Source organism: Eufriesea mexicana, unplaced genomic scaffold, assembly GCF_001483705.2.
Source record: "Eufriesea mexicana isolate 0111107269 unplaced genomic scaffold, ASM148370v2 scaffold812, whole genome shotgun sequence".
Taxonomy (NCBI): Eukaryota; Metazoa; Arthropoda; class Insecta; order Hymenoptera; family Apidae; genus Eufriesea; species Eufriesea mexicana.
Window position 1 is genome coordinate 189589 of NW_016909009.1, and position 15050 is coordinate 204638.

Below are 15050 nucleotides of genomic sequence, written 5' to 3' on the forward strand. Positions count from 1 at the left end.
AATTCAGCAGCATTATCGGGATTCGGGGAACACGGGGTCCGAGGTGCGAGAAGATCCAGTAGCGAGAAGTTCGTTCTGGATGACGTGGATATTGGAGTCGGAGGAAAGCGAATTCAAGCGAGCTCATCGCGTGCATTCCGCGCGGAGAGTCGCGTGAGGGTAACGAATCCGTCTTTCGGAAAAATCCTCTTACGATAGAAAGGATAACGTAAGAATAGGAAGTTGCGGACAAGTTTTCGGCGAGAACTCGAGTGAAATAATAACGATCCTCCATTTCCACGTCATTCATCTCTGCAGCCTTTTTTCCGTTCCTCCTATTCGGCGCAGCCGTCTCTGAAAGACTTCCCCAGGCAAGGCCAAAACAGCATCCTCCGTTCACCCGAGACTTCCGAGTATTTGCTCCAAACACACCTTCTTTCACACCTTCAGCGCCCCAGACAGAGCACCCTCCATTCATACCTCTATCAAACACTTCAGTCCACCAACCACGGTGTGCAGACTCTAATTAATACACACCCGACGAGCTTACTTATCCCAGGCAACAGCTTCATCCCTCGCTTAGCAAATCGACCAAGTTGCTCGGCGATTTTCAAACGCTTGCAAAATTAAATACACCCGATTAATAGACACTGACACTCGGCGAGCTTTCTTATCCTCGACGACACTTTGTCCCTCGCCTAACAATTGGACCCAGTTCCTCTTCTAGAAGCACAGAATGAAACGAAATGAAATGGGAACTAAAATTGGTGTTGCAGGAAATGGCGACGTGACGCGACAGCAGAGAATCTGGCCGGAAGATGAACACGAACGGCAATGTGGGCTCTCAGGAGGGTGGGAACGGTACCGATTACGGCTCGAGCGAGGAGACGGCGGCCCTGCTGAGCAGGGCGCCACCCCCGCCCGTCGTGGTTGCCGCGGCGTCTCAGGGCAAGCCGGTGCTCACGCGACAGGATCGAGCAACCTTTTTGGTTGCCTCGCCACAGTTGTCCGTCTCGGGGCTCGGCGGCTCCGAGGAGAGCGGCACCACCGAGGATCCGGCCACGAGATCGGTACCGGACATCGAGCTGCACTGCAGGCTCGACGGCGAGGCCCAGCCACAGCCGCAGCCGCCGCAGCCGCAACCGCAAACGCAAGTGCAGCAGACGATCGTGCCTACTGGTTACCGGTCCAGGCAGGCTTCCCACCAACACAGGTGTCGCTGCGATCGGAGGGACTCGCTGGCGCCATCCTCGGCGCTGCATCTGGCGAGGAGCGTGTCTAGGTAAGCTCTGCCTCATCTATTTGGCTACGTCGCTGTACAGGGTGTGCTAGTTCTCGTACCGAACTTCGTGAGTACATTTTCTTCGCTTCGATTGGCTCGTTGAAAGTTTGGGAAAGAACTAGGACGCTGGATATAATTGGACGCGGTGCGAGGTAGTAAGATGACTATAAAGTAACTATATTTAAGGTTAGGTTTGCGGCTATAAGATAATTGCACGACGACTTTGTAAAGATTGATTGACTTTACATGATTGCGAGACGTCTTTACGACCTTATTGCAATTGTTCGGTGATTATAAATCATTACTCGTGTCTCGCGCGTCACGCTGTTTATTACGTCGATTGTATCGACCACTGTAAACGTTTGCTGAACAAATACTCGGTTTTGCTACCTCCACGATCATTCAATTTCGCAATGCTTCGTCTCGGGTACCATTCGCTACTGATTAAAATCACGCCTTCGATCCTTTATTCGGGTGTTAGGTCTTCGGTTCGACGCAATCTCGGGACTTATGAAGCGGGGAAGTTTCAATTTATATAGCTGACGAAGTTTAGAAGTTACAGCCGCGATTCGAGGCACATTCGAGATGGACCGCGAGATAATTGATGATACATTGTGGTCTCGTTCGAAGCTCGGCACCCCTGGTCATCTAGATTAGAAGGTGTACCCTGGTGCACCGTTCAGCAGACGCTTCCGCGACTCCAAGCTTCCGAGTTAGCGCACCCATAGTTCAAGATTCTACCGGTCCAACTCGATACCCTCGAAGACGATACGCCTCGTCGCAAAAATTCGATTAGCTCGCAAACTCGCAGCAGCACTTGCCCTCTGTTTAGCGGCTCGAGTTGGCCGCCATACTTGCAAAAGGGGCTTCGCTCGCGAAGGTTTCCGGTGCAGAGGGTTAAGCTGCGACCTCGTTTCGAAATCTGTAGCCATCTAGCAGCTCGTGTTGCCAGCGTGGCCTGTATTTCCTATTTCCAAATTCACGGCAACCTCAATTTCCTTATACATACGTCACCAGACGACATGCCGCGCCGCCATTGCGATTCAGGAAGCAACTGTATTTCGGGGTATTGTGCGTGCAGACGGAAATATCGTACCGACTATATCGGATACTGGAGGAAATTTACCTCGCGTAATTATCCTGGGTACACGGATAATTTTTACCTCGCGTATAAGAGAAACCCGTGGTTTCCGGAAATGGCGGATCCCGCGTAACTCGGCGCCTGTACGAGCCTGGTCCGAGCTACGAAGGAACGAAGAAACTTTTGAGAACGGAGCTCGTTTCTCGGAAATCGTCCTGTCTGATTCATCGTTCGCGAGTTAATTAACTCGCTTCGTACATCGCGCGATGTAATTTTCCAACGAGTCTTCGACAGACAGCTGTACCTTGGCGCGATTTAGTTCTGGGTGCTCGCTATTCCTCCTCGTTTATAATCGGAGTCTCTGCCAGCGCATTGATTACACGTTTTATTTACCAAATATTTCACTCTCCTAGAGCGTTTGAACTCCGACTGTAGGTAATTCGTGTACACAATGGAGAGGATGAGCGAAGCCTATCCGAGATCGTAAAGTTAATGTAACAGTTTGACCAAAGTGGCCAGAGCCTATTCGAAGAGCTAACGCTGTTTAATCACCGAATGATTTACGATCAGCGATAATTTTGCCTGTTCGTCGTTGGTTTGGCTCGTTTCAAGCGGTTCATGTATCACGAACAGAGTCGTCGATGTACACAAAATACCCGGCGTGCTCTATTTCGAGGTGAATTCCCGTCGTATATCCTTCGACGGCCATCTTAACACGTCCGACCGGTTGAAACACTATTTACGGCGCAGTATCTCTCCAATCCCCCTCATAATCCGCTCGTATTATTTTCCGCTATCCTGACAGGGAGCCGCGTAGTGTTTCCTTTCATCTTTCAACGATAAGAAAGCGTTAGACCGGCGAACGGTCTCGCCATTCAGCACCGATTCGACGCCGTTCCGTCGATTCCGCGTCGAAATTTCCTCCTCGAGATTCCTCGGGATTCCTCGGGATTCCTCGGGATTCCTTGAGCGCGAGGATCGTGAAATTCCCTCTTGTATTTCAACGGTTCCTTTCAGGGATCTTCGTCGTGTGCAACGTAAGCCAGAGTACGTGAGGAATTTCGCGAGAAATTGTCCAACGACCTTAGAAGAAGATTACTCTCGAGATTATGCAGTCCCTGATGGATCTCTTCTTCCAGCCTGATTCCAGAGAGGAAAAAGTGATCCAGCAGTATTCGAGACTGTATCCCTGAATTTTGGGTCGTCGTGGTTTCTAGAAATCGTGGATTTTACGCCCAGTGGAGCGTCCGCGTTTGACAGACGCTTGCGGAAATGGTCATCTCGAGGCAGCTCGGTTTTTACCGAGGTGCTCGAGGGTGGAGAGAAAATTGGCCACTTTCTCTCGCAGCAGGTCAGCAATTCGGCGTGCAATCGCGGGTGCGATGAAAGTGGCCGATTCTTGGCGAAATGTTTCACCGGTATATTTTCTCGTCCGCGATTATCGCCCATGCGGAACACGGTTCGCCATTTCTTTCCGTCTGTGGCCGAATCTTCTCGCGGACCAAACGACCTCGCGCGAATTTCCGGCCTCGGAACGCTTCTCGTCGAGTTTCGCCGAGGTCGGAGATCGAATTTTGCGGGAACAGAAGCCTTCTATTCCCTCGAGAAGCCGGGCTTCACGGGATCTTAAGGGCCGAGAGAATTGGAGTGTATCCTCGAAGTTGGGAGCATCGTCGACGACGTTTTAACGATGCCATGGTTCTCCGTGCGTGTATCGGAAGTCGACTGTGTATGCACCGAAAGGGTGCAGGGAACAGGCGGATACCTGTTTCCGAAGAGGAAAATTCCGAACGCGACATCCTTATTCTTCCGCGCAACTCTGCATTCGGATCCTCCTGGCTGGAGACTAGGGTGAACGGAATCGATCTTGCTAGGGAAATGGTCTCGTTTTAGAGACGACGAGACCAGAGATAGCTAGCTTCCCTTCTCAGAGGAAGTTACGATCGTTGGCTTCTTTCGAGGATCGCTCGCCAATCCCGAGCAAAGAAAATTATTCGGATCTAAGAGTCAGACATCCTCGGTTTATGTCCACCGTTTCTCGAAGATTTTCCTGACCCTGCATTTAACCCTTTGCTCTACGATTTAACATCGAACAGCGTAATTCCAAAACGTAAACAGAACTGCCTTCGAGCCAGTCCACGGCTCGACACATCTGTCTTAAGTTGTACCAATCGTACACGATTTACGCGAGGCATATCGACAAACCACGGGCGTGACACGTGGTGTTAACATTTGGCCCGGTCGATGTGCCTCGTATCAAGCCCGTGATAGTCAATTTTAGCCCGACCGATGTACCACGTGCCAGGCTCGTGATAATCAGTTTTGGCTCGAAACCCTCACCACGAGTCTTACACGTGATTGTAGGCCAAAGAGTTAACTCTTCGCTTTTCGTGGAACCCCTTTAAGGGTTCGAACTCTTCGAACATAGTCGAATTAATCTCTTAACGTTAGCTATACGGCGACTTAAAGCTTCGGTTATTCGTTGAAACATCGGCATGCTAGTTTCGACAGAAAGTCGCCCCGTACTCCGTCCTGTTATCTCAAGAACATGGAAACTTTGTGAGATCGCTCAGCGTGCAGCGTCACAGCGCGAGTTACCAAGTTCGGAGCTAAGTAAAAGCGTTATTATGTACCGGAAGCTCCGTTACAGACGCAAGGACGGGGACATATTTTTTCGTTTACGACCGTTCGAAGGGTAGAAACTTTGAACACGACAGACGACACCGCTATAAATTAATCCCACTTAATGGAGTCTGCGGATATTCAGGTGGTACACGAGCATTATTCCCAGCGATGTACGAAGTTGTCGGGCCGAATGCCATGCCAAAGATTTATGGGTAAAGCCTCTGCAAAGGGACCAGTCGAAAGGCAGAGAGCCGGGGCAGACACAGAATTTTCATTGAGATAACATATGGCATCGAGTATAATATCCAAAAGGGGCTGGGCGAAGGATTTGGAACAGGTCCGACCACGAATAATGCCTTTCCTCGAATTTTTTCTGCCTTACTCTTTCCTCGAACGCGAGGAAAATGGTAATAAATGGCGCGTCACCTGAGCGTTGCATCTTCGTTCGTTGCGACTTTCTAGAAAGGAAAAAATGAGAGGAAAAAGCAGGAAATATACGTGTGAAATAAACACACGGTATTTTTAAGCGATACGAATTTACAAATGGTAATAAATATTCGTTTATTTTACCACCGCAGAGATTATTTCGGGCTCCAGGCGGCGTAACACTATAGGAAGATCGGTCCCAAGAGGAATTAGCTTGCCTAAAGGAAGGGGAACCTAAGAGAATTTAATCCCACGTTGTGAACGTTCCTTCGGGAACCTAATTATGTAAATCAGGGTGGTTCTCGCCATGTACATTCCTCGGTGAACGATAGTTGAAACGAAGAAATCTGGAAATATTCTTATATCGTCGTCATACATAGCAAATTAAAAATTTGTAGGAATATTTTATTCCGTATTTCAATATTATTTTTAATATTATTTTATGGGAAAATCAAATAGCTCAAAAATTGCGAGGAAGCGACGGACCCTGATTTACATTCGCGAGTGAGAATCATCCACTATCCTTGCCTGCCGTGTGAAACTGAAACCGGTGCAAACAAAATTGTACATTTACACAATCTGTCAAGATGTAAAACGCGTGTAACTGGATGTCACGCGTGACGAGCGTCATCGATCGTTGCTGCTTTGTAATTAAAACGGCAGAATGTGGAGCAAGGAAAGTGCAATTAAATGGCGACCGAATCTCGATCGAACGATAAATCGTTATCGAGCCGTACGAAACGTCGCGGGGTGCGAATGAAATTGGAACGACGCTCGTTCCCAGTTAATTCGCCGGAAGTTTACGGCCGGAAGCGGAACCGGCACGCGTCATAATCGCGTTATTACGTTTGGAGGATCGGAGGGTATGGAAGAAAGTCGAGGAAAATTGGAGAAAATCGGAGAAAATCAGAGGAAATCGAACGTCTTGGTCTCGACGGTTGGCAGAGCGCTGTTAACGATATCTACTTGAGACGCCGCTCTCTCTCTTTGCATCGACGTTCGAACCGGAGAGCACTCAGCTCACAAAGACGGTGGACAAAGAGACGCTGTCGTCACAATACCCCGAGCACATTCTGCGGACAAAATCGAATTAGTTACCCCCGAGTCGAGGCTCACCTTCGCTCCCTTTTCTTCGCTTTTATTCCCTCGACTCTTGGTATTACATGCTGCTTGTCGCGCGGTTTCTTCCTTGCGGAGAAGGAATTGGGGTAACTCGCAACGTCCTTAATTAGACGTAAAAAGATTCTTGGTTGCACGCGAGTATCGCAGAGAGGAACACGACGAGCGCGGTTTTGTCGAGTTCTTGATTTTTATGACACTGGCAGTTAGTGGCTAAAAGCTAGTATTTTAACGCACTCGCAGCTGGAAATCTTTTTCGCTTTTCTTCCGTTGAAAGCCAGTAGAAATAGAGTACGCAGCTGGTTGCCGTGGACTTTAAGTAAGGATGAAAGTAATGAAACTTGCTTCGAAATGTTAGAAATGGCGCGAATTTGCGTCAGCGGTAGTCAGGGTGACAATAATAATAACTGACGAGGTTTAGATATGTAAATATTCCAAGAATAGGTTAGAAAGCTACAAATTAAATTTTAAATAATTCTTTGTTTTATCCCATTAGTGGCCATTCGATACGAGGGTTTAATTTCTTCTAAATTAAATTCCATGATATTATTGGGTATTTACAAGGAAACGGGCGTCCATATTAAACGAAGCAAGAATTACTTCTAATTACAACATGCTCCGTTCGCTTCTAATTAACCCACTCTAGTCGGTATTCGCATCCGTTAATTTTCTTATTTGTAAGCTAATATTTACCGCACACGGAGTTGGGTAAATATTACAGCCAACTGCGACTTGCAAATTGGCTGGCCCGGCATCCACCGAAACAACCAAACCTTTGTACTCCGCCAATGAACGACCCTCTCGTAACGTTTGCCATTACGAGCTCGTTAAAATTTCATCTTACCCCAATTTGGTTGTAATTGTTCGAGTTACGCGCGTTGCGAGTATAATTACCAGGTTCGAATTCCTACTGGTTGCGACACACAGTTGAGACTTTTGTCGACAAGCTGGCCAAAATATGAAGACACGTTTTGACCTGCACAAAAATTGGAATCTCTGGATTTTGTGGGATGCCGATTACAAATTTATATATCAATGTATGCGTAGCTCTTAGCTTGGAATCATTTTCCAAAGATAAATCTTTGGAAAATGATACCAATTACCAGGTCTCACCACGTGGAGGTGGCTGCGCATCGAGACCCGACATGCGCCCTAGTGGCGCAGCCTACTGGTGCTACCTGTATCAAAGGTAGCCTAATCTAACTTGGAGCGAATTAAATTAAAGCGAATCTACTGACACTTTATTATATTTCGTGTCTTACAAACGGGGTTTCGGTTCGCGATTATTCGAAAGACCGACTAGCCTACGCGACGTACTCCCGTGTACAAGACAACTCCAACCGCAGCACCCTCCCGATTGGGCCTTGCCCACCCTGCCACCGCCGACCTCGCCATGGCTTACTCGATGACCTGAGGCAACTAACGAACCAGTGAAACACCCAGAGGCAATCCGAGGGTCCTATGCGAGGCCTAACAGTCGGAATCACGCGCATGCTCCATACCCCGGCTCTATGCAAACATAACCACATAGCCACCAAGTGCTAGAGGGGCAGGCAGGCACGCTCTTGCAATGATTCCGACTGCAGGGCCCATCCCCCGGTCGTGTGCACGGATTGGCACCCAGGACGACTAAGGTCGACGGACCCTCGCATTACTCCAGATGCCTCACCAGCCCGAGAGCCACCAGAGATCTCGATGCATGACGAGATTGACAGTGGCAGAAATGAGTGTCGGAGACGAGTCGTGAGGATGACTTACGAGGCGTGGAGCTATCGAGTACACGGCAAGTACGTGTGTAGGCTAGTCGGTACTTAAGAAAGGTCGCGACTATCGCGAGAACAATTGTGTTCCATTTGGTAACGAGAAGGGTAAGGAAATGTATATATACGCTCCAAGCTAGGTGGCTTACCTTTGAACAGATAGCGCGCACATGAAACTTAGTCTAGCCATCTATCTTAGACCAACTTATAACTACTTAGGTCTAAACGCACGCATCCCGCGTGTCTTATAAACCTGTAACAAAAATATATTAACCTGAAAGGAAACGGATTAGTAAATTTAAACAAAATGAAATATAAATCACAAAAATCACAAAGATATAAATCACAAAGATCTACCAAGTGGAACGAACAACCCAACGATGAGACATGAACAACCCAACGATGAGACATAATCAACCCAACGACGAAACATTCGAATATTATACGAAATATTCGAATGTTCAAATATAAATAACTATAAATGAAAAATAACATCTGAAATAAAAAAATTTAATTAAAACATGAAGCAATAAAAAATAATTAAAATCTGAAAGAAAAAAATAATTAATAGCTGAAAATAAAAAAAATTATTAGTAAATTGTTTAAGGGAGTGGGGTGTGGGTGGGGTGGTCAACCCCAACCTCACTTCGACCCCACTCCCGTTCCCGCACACGAAAATTTTAATGTTACGCGCGCGAGGCCAAACGGACAAATGACTCCAGCAGCGACGCGTCGTCCTTTATATAGCCTCCGATCGGCTGAGCCCCCCACTCCGATCAGAAATTTTCGAACTTCACCAATTTTATTAATGAATAATTTTCCGCCCTCATACCCAATAATTTATAAATTTTTTCAATTTTATTACAAATATAGATGGCATACAATTTGTTAGTAACAATATTAATTTGTTATTAACAATAAGTGTAATAATTCATAATCATTTTTGCAAATTATTTGTACATTTTAACGCAAGTGCGTTATCAAAATCATGTTATAGCCAATAATTTATTAATTTTTTCATTTTAATCATTAATTTACGTTGCAAACAATTTGTTATTGACGATAAATATAATAATTTACGCCCTTTTTGCAAATTTTAACGATATTAATTTATGCGTTCAGAATATAAATTTCCGCGCTGCACTTATATTAACTACTTTTACTACTTTTTGAATATGGAAAGTCGTCATTGGTCTTTTTTCTCCAAATTTTCATTCCTGTACTTCCTGTAACTCCTTTTAAAAAATTTACTAATTTTATTATATTGCTGTATATTTTAATATTTAATCGCTTCGTTTACAATATCGTTGCAAGGGAAACGGGCCATTAGGAGTATCGCCAGTGCGAGGCGTACTTTGTAGGTAGGATCTGACGTAAACATCGTCAGGATTGGTCAGGCTCTTGGTGAATATTCGCGAACGTTTTCCTGTCTTAGTTACGTGTTATTCTTCGCCGCGTGCGGACGTAGTGTCTCAACATGTGACCAACTGTGTTGTTGATAATGGCACGGTCTTCGGAACTTAAATGGTAAGGCATGAGGTGAAGGAGCGTAGTTGTAAATAGAACGAACGCGTAGTCTTAGATTAGTCTTAACAAGAATAACACATATAAATTCAAATTTATTCTGTATCGTCGAATTGCAAGGTTTATATTTCTAGATATCAAATAGAGTTTATGGGAAAACTATTAAAACGTAAAATTTCCTAGGTACAAAATGTGCCGGTACATTGAACACGCTATAAATACGAAGGCATAGAATAACTCAATTTCGTCAATTTCGATAACCTATATCTCGGTAATTTTGTGTCATATTTCAAAATTCCACGCTGCGTTCGATTCATTTAAATGTATATAACAACTGCGGTGCGGTAGCAAAACGCAGTTTTACACTTGAAAAATTGAATTTCGTCCAGCTTTTTGGCCAAAAGTGCCCGCTGTGCGACGTAGCATTGCGTCGATGGTCCGTGTCGATACCAGGTCACCAGGAACAGCTCGGGTTTACACCCACATGTATATTTTATATGTATATACCTGTATGTATTACATAAATATATATGCGCACGTATATCTACGCGTGGTCAGAGGCAGTTCCATTGACATTCGCGTGTTTGCCAATTGCATAAGATAATTAACTCCCAATACCGAAATTGACATTGTCGTCTCCTGTTAATCAGATACAATTTCATTAATGTCCCGCATTCCGACGATCGACGTGTTCGCGATAACATTATAACGTTCCTGGAATGGTTGCTCTGTAACGTTCTAATTGAATTCGCCGACTAACGAAACCGATCTCCGGCTTGTAACGAGAACAGATTACCGTGAGTCTAATTGGAATGAACAATTCGACGCCTGGTAACGGAATACCCGATTATATCCGTGCCACAGAGAATTTTAGATTCGCGTTAGAGCACTGCGTGTCTTGGCAGTTTCGATTCGCAGAGGTCAAATTTCTATGGGATTTATCGCAGGTATTAGGCAGTAGGTTCAGAGATTTTGGAATTAAAACGTAACGAAGTCTGGGTGGGAAGAGAATTAGACTTTGGTTTAGGTTAGTTCGACCTTCCCGTTAACGCGTTCACTCATGACCAGGGATTAAGGGAAACTTCCTGGTAAGAAGTTTCCAAAGAAATCGGATTTCGATCGGTTCAGCCTCGTACTTCTCTCGTGAGTGATTTTAATAGCGTTGTAGTGCTTCTTCTTCTTCGCCGAGGTGTTTCGACAAGCTCGTTTACACGTCGAAGGTTAACGGATAACTCTGTCGGAAAACACTCGTGACCGTGGCCATGTTAGTTCGTAAACAACTGGGCTGACCTAATAGGTCAACGCTACTACGCGTTCCCCACGAACCATAACGAGGGTACCCCCATGACAAGGGTAAACTCGCGGCCATCAGAAACTTACAAACTCGATGTACCGGTGTCATAGAATCCCCAGCAGCGTGCGTGATTAATTAATCACCGTAAGGAAGCTCCACCGTATAATCTCTGCAAACAGTTGCGACGTGTAACAAAGCCTTCGAGTTAGTTGATATTCGGCCCTGTTTCTAGTCAAAGTGACTATTTTCGTGCCATGCACCGCGCTGTTCAAGCCTAATGACATCACGCTTGGCAGATCTCAGGGAAATGGCTCTAGCTTGTTGACGGCTCTGAGTGGTTGAACGCTGGTCAGGCTTTCCCGAGCTTTCACCATTAAGTGGTCTCTATAAATCTAGGCCTGTCGAGGAGCGTCTAACTTAGGTCAAGACACAACCACTTACAGATGTCCTTACAGGATGAATCTCGTCGCGTGGTTGGTTTCCAGGGTAGTAATAGCATCGGACCGTTCGGAATAGGGGTTAATCGGCATTCACACTGTGACTTACATCATTTACGACTTGAATCGATTTCATAAACCTTTTAACCCCCTGCAGTCCAAGTTGCAGTCAACGCTCTATCTCAGCAGTCGAAAACCTACTCTAAAACGCTCCTAACGACTCGATCCTAGCTTTACACTTTGCGAATAGCGCGTACGCGTTGAAATATTTCCCCTAAATTAAATTACAGTAGAAAAGTCGACGTTTTCTCTGCCAGAATAAAAGAGAAACGAATTAAAGGGAATATCGAGTCGAAATTAACGCAGATCCATGAAAGGCTAATCCAGGCTGCCATTAACCCTTTGCACACGAGATGTGCCTTTCAGTCGCCATTTGATAAAATTTCAAATTTTAATACTCATTAATATGTCAAATTTAAGATAATGTAACGGTGTGCGAGCTATCGAAATGAAATAATTCTACGTGTTAATTATTATACGAATTCTTATTTATTGCTCTAAAAGATATTGTCAGCTTTGTAGCAGAAAATCTTTGATTTCCTACTATTCTTTAGCCAAAAGATCAACGAGTTCAAAGGGTTAATACCCATCCGCTTATGTTACAGAGAAAGCGTGAAGAGCGGCCATCACTGTTGCCCCTGCCAAGCGCCGCCACCTCCGGTTCTGGTCACGACGTCGCCGAGTGCACGCATAATACGACAAAGTTCGCAACCGGAAGCGTCCGCGTGCTGCTGTTCCGGATGTTGTTGCCCTCTGCACACCACCACAGCGCCGAGTGCTGCCTCCTTGCGGCAGCTGCGCGAGCCAGGCGACGGAATTGCCGGCATCGCCGCGGACTCGTTGCGGATCAATGGCGGCATTCGACAATTCCGACAGGTAAGCACGCTACCGATCAAACAAAAGGGTTTGCCGTGCATCCACCGCCACCATCTCCTGCACGTACACGCGCGCCACCGCGCACACCACCCCTTCGTCTTCACACTTGGCCATCTCCTTGGATTGCTCGCTCACGCCCCTCGTTCACATTTCTCTGCGTTTATCATGCTTTCACCGCGCGTTGGAGAAACCTGGATGCTCGTTTTTTATTCCATTCTTTTCTTTTCCTTTCTCTTCGAGGATCTTTTCAAAGACGCTAGTATAATTGCAGCGGTTTCAGTTTCTCGAAAATTGCTGTGTCGAGCCTGGGTTATAGTCTTTAGACCGTTCGCGAGAAGGATAATGAGTTTCGGTGTTGGACTCGAAGAATATGGCTTTCCAGAGCCCCGACGTTTTCCCTTGGGTTAGGATAAATTTTCCACGTGCTTTAGAAATTCGTGCACCAAGTTTCTTAATTGGTATTGAAATGGAAATGGAAATTGATGATCTCTGCACTGTGTCGATAAAACAAAAGAAACCTTAGAATCTAGGATCAAAAAATATTTATTATTATTCTTTGACGAGGATGCAATTAAATACAGTAGATTCATAATTAGTAGATATCTACTGACAGATGTTTTCTATTTTCTAACGACAGAATTGATCGAAAATGAATTATGACGTATTCGAGGAAGCTAGAATACTGATCGTGGCATCCAGGTTCCTCTCCTCGCGATCGTTCGCGAAATCGCGGCGCATATGGCAGAAAAATAAGGAGAAAAATTGCGTTTAGGTGTCGCTGTGTCGTTATCCACGCTGCTTGTATCGTTGATGATCCGTCCGATCGGTGTACCAAGGCATCCAGAGCACGTGCCGTATTTGCGTGTGCCACTTATATCCGCGTGCACTCACTTTGGCTGTCGTCCCTTCGTGTCTCGAATTTTCTTGCTGTTTTGCCGCTGTGTTGAAGCACGGTTCCCCAGGGAATCTCAGTTTCCTGCTTCGCACGCGCGACTCACCACTCGAGCAACGTTTCCCCTGTCTTTCCTTTCTTTACTCTTGCGTTCCACGCCTTCTTAGGCTCGTCGTTGCTGTTGCCATGGATCGCGAGAATCGAACCACCCTTCGAGAGCTAGGTACCTCGTTAATCTCGTTTGGACAGCTTGGATTCTCGGTGTAATTTGAATCAGTCGAATCGCAAAATTAGGAAACGAAATCGTAGAAAAGATCCGGGAATTCGCAGATGTTTTATTGACCGACATTCGTCGCATAGGGTATTTATTGCAAATCGGTAGAGGAAAATAAAAATAAATATTTAAATGGCAAATTAATATAAACTACGCGAAATTTGCGATAAAGATTCGAAGAAAATTCGCTGGGTATATTTTTCCGGAATGATCGAAGTGCGCCGCGTTTAAATTTTCTCGCCGGAACAACCCTCTTTATCGGTGAAACGCCCGTGCTGCCATCTAACAGAGGGTTGAAGCGGCGACTGGGAAGCACCCCTAAGCAAGAGTGGTCCGATACCGACGGATCTGGCGGAAAGGTGAGAGCCGACACGCGATAAGAAGCTTATCGGAGTAGCTGGCTAGAAACGCCTGGTAACGTCCCTCGACATAGATGGCACTGCGTGCAGAGAATGGCTCGCTTCTCGAAGAACATACACCACGGGAAGCACACTTAGAGTTCGCAAGGAAGCTCCACGAGTTCGGTAGAGAACTGCACGCGTGATCGATCGCTTGGGAACACGTAGAACTTTACCATTGCCGGTAGAATATTCGACGGGTTAGTAATACCGATATGGCTCCGGGCAATCGATCAAGCGAACTGCTTTGCGTTCGGACGCGCCGGGAAATTATTCGTCGATTTGTCAATTTCTTTGGAAACGTGCAGACGATAAATTTGTCGCGTTGATTCGAGGGCAACACTTATCGAGAAACGATAACATTTTTGTCGAAAATTTCGACCGGAGAGATAGACACGAATGAATATACGTATTTTCTGGAATATTAGTCCAATTAACCGATTCAAATTCATTTACGAAATTCACGGGTTCGAAGCTTCGAATATTTAGTATATCCACTCGTAAATTCAATGCGGACATTATTGTACGATACTTCCCTACTTTCCATGGATCGTGGTAATCGGTACAAATTGTTCACGATAAATCGAACCAGCCATCTACTGAACTACACCGAACCATCGCTACCAATTACTCTAAACAAGCCGAAACACACACACTCACACACACGACCGCGAGTCGAAACGATAATCGCGTGGACGAAACGAACGAACGGGATTAAATTTTCATCCTCGTGCGTGTACCTGTATCTCGACTCGCGGAAAGACGCGAGTATGTATCCGAAGAGGAGATAATTCGCTTATTCCCGAGAGTCGGGTCCTCGACGAGCACGAGACGAATCTCTCGTCGTCGTTAAATGAGATCCGAGGCAAAAAATGGGAGGAAAAATGGAGAGGAATAGAGGGCGGCGTAGAGAGGGGGAAGGGAGGAAGGAAGCAGCAGGCAAGTGAGATCCCGACATTGTTAGTTTAATTATCTTTCCCCGATGCGAAGAAACGCCCCGTATCGTACGGACACTTAGGGCAA

The 15050-nt window shown here is 45.9% G+C and overlaps 1 protein-coding gene across 2 annotated transcripts in view; it reads left to right on the top strand.

Moving 5' to 3' along the window:
• Nucleotides 1-797: 797 nt before the first annotated feature.
• SK (small conductance calcium-activated potassium channel) overlaps nt 798-15050 on the top strand; it is a 180325-nt gene continuing 166072 nt past the window's right edge. For both annotated transcript variants that reach the window (XM_017899325.1, XM_017899326.1), the window contains exons 1-2: nt 798-1261; nt 12193-12463. In XM_017899325.1, coding sequence (XP_017754814.1) covers nt 798-1261; nt 12193-12463 — 735 coding nt within the window. The remainder of the gene's footprint in view (nt 1262-12192; nt 12464-15050) is intronic.